Here is a 5,669-nt window from a genome sequence, read left to right as displayed (position 1 = left end):
AAAAAAAAAAAAAAAAAAAAAAAACACCATTACAATTAACTCAATAAAAGTTGATTTATATATTTGATGTATAGTCATTTCCTTTTATCCTCTGTCCTGTTGCCTGCTGCCTGCAGCAGCTTTGTATAGCAGTCTCCAAGTTGGGACTCTGATGCCTGATGACACATAATTAATATGGTCCAGACATGGTTCCTTGAAACACTCAGACCATGACATTTGAACATCAAATACATCATTTTTGTCTAAAACATTTTCTGAAATCAACAAAATATCTTTCAAGGTTGTATGTGTTTTGTTGTTTTGGGTGTTTTTTTGTTTTGTTTTGTTTTGCTTTCTACCCATAAAAATGTTAAAGGAGGGGGCTGGGTGTGGCAGCTCATGTCTGTAATCCCAGCACTTCGGGAAGCCAAGACGGGTGGATCAGTTGAGGTCAGGAGTCCGAAACCAGCCTGACCAACAAGGTGAAACCCCTTCTCTACAAAAAATACAAAAAATTAGCTGGGTGTGGTGGCGAACGCCTGTAGTCCCAGCTACTCGGGAGGCTGAGACAGGAAAATTGCTTGAACTCAGGAGGCAGAGGTTGCAGTGAGCCGAGATCGCACCACTGCACTCCAGCCTGGGCAATGGAGCAAGAGTCCATCTCAAAAAAAATAGTTCAAGGAGGGGTTTTGGTGGTGGTTTTGTTTTACATTATAGGGAAAGACATGAGGGAGAAAAGGAGAATTAGAGAAAAGAAGAAAAATTAACCACTCAGTTTTGCTTCCCTGTTTACCTATATGCTTCTTTCCCATTCCAAACTGTCACAACCACGGTTAGCATAGAAGTTTGATTACCTGTTGGCCGTTGGACTTTCAAAATTAAAGATAAATTAGAAATAAATTTAAATACTTTCGCTACTTTAAAAAGCAAAGAGTCGTCAGGGACTTTTTAAAATTTTATTTATAGTATTTGCTGTTCTTTTCTCTTACCCAATTAGGTACAAATCAAGACGTACCAGCTCCTACATTCCATCTTTCAGTATCCAAATCCAGCTGTTTCCTACCCATACATTTACTCTTTAGCATCCTGTATCATGGAAAAACTGCAGGAAATAGACAAGAGAAAACCTGAAAATACTGCTGAGCTTCACATCTTCCAGGAAGGCATAAAGGTCTTAGAAACACTGGTTACTGTTGCTGAAGAACACCATCGTAAGTGTCAGCACTACATTCATACTAACTCAGTCTCTACAAATGTCAGAACTTTACTGTTATTTAAATTGCAAAACATTCAGTCACACTGTATTTCACGTTCATTGAAAGGTGTTATGTTAATCCCAAGTATTGATATTATTATGAATTTAGAAGAGATTGGATGAATTGTTTTCTCTAGTGGGGAAAAATGTATACAGATCAGGGGCATTTGCAGCCTTATGTTAGGAACATTTAAGTCCCTGAACTGATATGATTTGTTTACTTTCTAGGCTCTCAGCTGGTGGCCTGTCTTTTGCCCATCCTCATTTCCTTCCTTTTGGATGAAAATGCTCTGGGATCAGCAACTTCCATAATGAGAAATTTACATGACTTTGCTCTACAAAATCTCATGCAGATTGGACCTCAGTATTCATCTGTTTTTAAAAGTTTAGTGGCTTCTTCTCCAGCCCTAAAAGCCCGCCTTGAGGCCGCTATAAAGGGCAATCAGGAAAGTGTCAAAGTCAAGATACCAACATCTAAATATACTAAGAGTCCTGGAAAAAACTCAAGCATCCAATTAAAGACCAGTTTCCTCTGATGTTATTATTATTATTATTATTATTTGGAATAGTAAGCACCTTAATATAATACTTGATCATTTCCTTTGGGGACAAAAGGGACATTTTAGACACAAGTGCCCTTGGAGGTCTAGTTGATTGTTTTACCTTAAATACCTGTGACTCTTCAAAGTAACAGCATACTTACCATTTTTTTGTGTGTGCGTGGGGTTTGTGGGTTGGTTGGTTTGTTTTTTCTATTTAAAAAGACAACGGAGCTAACTTACCAGGAATTTTAAGAAAGTGCTAAAGAACTAAACTTACTAAACAATCTACTGCTTTAAAAATGAAATAGATTTCTTCTAACAGTCCGTACACATGCAGTATACTTAATACCGTGACAGATATAAATGACTCTAGTGTAAATTATCTGCACTAATATTGTATCCCAGTTGCTGATTTAAAATTCTGCCTTGGCCAGGTACGGTAACTCACCCCTGTAATTCCAGCACTTTGGGAGGCCAAGGCAGTCGGATCACGAGGTCAGGAGTTCGAGACCAGCCTGACCAACATGGTGAAACCAACATGTACTACTAAAAGTACAAAAATTAGCCAGGTGTGGTGGCACGCACCTGTAATCCCAGCTACTCAGGAGGCTGAAGCAGGAGAATCGCTTGAACCTGGGAGACAGAGGTTGCAGTGAGCCGAGATTGTACCACTGCACTCCACCCTGGACAACAGAGTGAGACTCCATCTCAAAAAAAAACAAATTCTGCCTTATTCAGTAATTGTCTTAAACTTTCTCCGATTTCTCCAAGAAGATAAAATGATTGGAGGACTATTTAGGAAACCTGGTCTAGGATTATCCAGTAAACAATAATACAAATTACTTACAGCCTTACAGTGTGACGTAAGATTTGGTATCTATATCATGGTTTTTCACCATCTGTTGGTTTAGTTTATATTGGGTTCAGAAAATGGAAGTTTTACTCATTTTAAATAGAATAAGGCATCTCCACTATTTTTCAAATGGATTTTTCCGTTTACCTCTGTTCTTACTAATTGTGTTCATTTTCATTTGTGGCAAACATTTGTATCAATGAGTTTTAATATAGGTTCATATCTATATTGTATTTAGATCAACTATGGGTTTATATAAATGCCAAATTTAGTACAGCAAATTTAGGTCATCAGGTGAATACAAGTATTTTTTTTAACATGAAACATTTTATTATAGAAAAAAGATTAATGATAAAGTCATATTGGTTGAAGAATATTTTTTAACTCTGTTCATGATTGTTGATTCTCCTACTTCAGTGTTATACTGTGTGAATCAAGCGCTATGTCAAAACAGAGCATTTCCCTGTTAAAAATCACAAACCGAAGTGATAGAGGCATGTCAGAATTGAGAAAACATTTTGAAGCAAGAGCAATGTGATGTACCTATTTTATTATGTTTGTATATAAATACTATTGTAAACTGTTCAGAGTGAAAACATTTGACAGACTCTAACACTACAATCATTTTTTCTAAATTACATAAATAAAGCTAATTTTCATTATCATTCTTGTATTTTTAAATTATTTTACCAACAAAAGATGGCAGGTTGGTTTCTCTCACACGGATTCCAGAAAATCAGCCTTTTTTCTCAGAAGAGCCCTTTCTTTGGAGCATTATTTGTGATGGTTTGGATTTTCTGTCTCTTCCTAAGTGTCTATAGGCATCGAGTGTATCTTTCTTATTGTTCCTTTTACCTAAAATGTGCTTTTCTGTCCTCTCTTCTGTCTGGTGATTGTCCATTCCTTATAGGCCTGGCTTAAATGTCACCTTTCCTTGGTAACTCTCCTTAACACTTCTTAACTTCCTCTTACACCAATTTAACTACTTCCTCATCTGTGTTTCCATAGTGCTTAATACATTCTTGTATGCATAAAAAATCACATTGCAATTTGTGTTTTGTTTGTTTGTTTTAAGCCAAGGTCTTGTTGTGTTGCCCAGGCTGGAATGCAATGGTGTGAACACAGCTCAGTGCAGCCTTGACCTACCAGGCTCGAGTGATCCTCTTGCCTCAGCACCCCCAAGTAGAAGGAACTGCAGATGTGCGCCTCCAAGCCTAATTTAAAAATTTTTTTGTAGATATGAGGTCTCACTATGTTGCCCAGTCTGGTCTCAAACTCCTGAGCTCAAGCTGTCCGCCTGCCTTGGCCTCCCAAAGTGCTAGGATTACAGGTGTGAGCCACCACACCCAACCCACATTGCATTTTAATATTATCTTGTCTCCCTCTTAGACTATACCTCTTCAAAGGGAGAAATTATGTCTTTTATAACTTGGCTCAATTAATGGCTATTGAATTGTACTGGTACAGGATGGATCAGGACTTGTAACTTCTTTGCCAAGGCAAATGCTGAACTAGGTTGTTCTCAGGATGTAACTAATTAATTTGACTTAGGGATTTCTAAAAAGTGTTTTGTCTGTTTTTGCTGTTTCATTTAGTTTGCTCTTACACGTTAAGATTTCAACTCCTTTAGTAGCCTAGTATCCTGAATTACTTGGATTAAAGGTGCTTATATGAATGTCAGTAATTAGGGGAAAAAACTCTTATGTCCAGTGTAATGGAATTAGAAAATCTGAGCTATTCTTAAATGTATTGCCTTAAATCGCCTTATTTAATACAACACTGAATTATTAAATGTATCCTTACTGATAATGAAATTAAGGCTTAACAGCTGGGATTTGAACCCATCTTTCTGATCCCAAGCATTCATGCTGGAGACAGAAAAACTAGCAATCCCGATTCCATCAATGTATAGCTCTTCTCCTCTTTCAGCACTCCGGGCTCCCTCAGGAGCCTTCCTCAGTCTTTGTTGAAGATATTTTCAATTACATTTCTCCAAATTACAACTAAAACATTTCTGGCTAATACAGTAGGAAAAAGTATTTTTAAAATTATCTTCTACAGTTTCTTCTTCTTTTTTTTTTTTTTGGAGACGGAGTTTTGCTCTTGTTGCCCAGGCTGGAGTGCAGTGGCACAATCTTGGCTCACTGCAACCTCCATCTCCCGGGTTCAAGTGAGTCTCCTGCCCAGCCTTCCCAAGTAGCTGGGATTACAGGCATGTGCCACCACATCTGGCTAATTTTGTATTTTTAGTGGAGGCAGGGTTTGTCCATGTTGGTCAGGCTGGTTTCGAACTCCTGAGCTCAGGTGATCTGCCTGCGTCAGCCTCCCAAAGTACTGGGATTACAGGCATGAGCCACTGTACCTGGCCCATCCTCTACAATTTCTATGGGGATAGATTATATGCTTAGATTATTAATGAGTCTAGTTGTAATAAAGCAGTTGCATATTAATTAGCTTAGTAACTTTACAAATTAAAAATTTGATTAGTAACTTGGATGAAACCATCAAAATGGTATAATATTTGTCTTGAGCTTTATTTTTTTCTAAGAGGAGAAATAGAGACAAAGCTACTAGTTAAGTTGTTCTATTTAGCCCATTGCTTAAAAGCTTATGTAAAATAACACTGGATATAACAGATTTCTGTTAATAAAATATTGAGTCTAAATTTTACTTCTATAAAACAAACTTCACTGTCAAGGGAACATTAAGGCCCTTGAAAAGATATAAGTAACTACTATAAAAGAGGTATGATGGTGAGGTTTGGGCTTAAAATTTATTTATTAAAAAAAAGAAAAAAAGTTGGCCAGGCACAGTGGCTCATGCCAGTAATTCCAGCACTTTGGGAGGCTGAGGTGGGCTCCCAAGGAGATCACGAGGTCAGGAGATCAAGACCATCCTGGCTAACACGGTGAAACCCCATCTTTACTGAAAATTAGCTGGGCATGGTGGCAGGTGCCTGTGATCCCAGCTACTTAGGAGGCCGAGGTAGGAGAATTGCTTGAACCCGGAGGTGGAGGTTGCATTGAGCCAAGATCGCGCC

The 5,669-nt window shown here is 37.9% G+C and overlaps 1 protein-coding gene across 2 annotated transcripts in view; it reads left to right on the top strand.

The window, feature by feature from the left end:
- The window catches only part of HEATR5A (HEAT repeat containing 5A), a 126,163-nt gene extending 122,869 nt beyond the window's left edge, over positions 1-3,294 (top strand). For both annotated transcript variants that reach the window (XM_011941862.1, XM_011941863.1), the window contains exons 35-36: positions 977-1,190; positions 1,463-3,294. In XM_011941862.1, the coding sequence (XP_011797252.1) occupies positions 977-1,190; positions 1,463-1,770 (522 nt within the window). In that variant the 3' untranslated portion in view covers positions 1,771-3,294. The remainder of the gene's footprint in view (positions 1-976; positions 1,191-1,462) is intronic.
- Positions 3,295-5,669: the final 2,375 nt, after the last annotated feature.

Source organism: Colobus angolensis, unplaced genomic scaffold (assembly GCF_000951035.1).
Source record: "Colobus angolensis palliatus isolate OR3802 unplaced genomic scaffold, Cang.pa_1.0 Scaffold202, whole genome shotgun sequence".
Classification (NCBI taxonomy): Eukaryota; Metazoa; Chordata; class Mammalia; order Primates; family Cercopithecidae; genus Colobus; species Colobus angolensis.
Note: the sequence above shows the minus strand (reverse complement) of the source record. Positions and strands in the feature narration are given on the sequence as shown.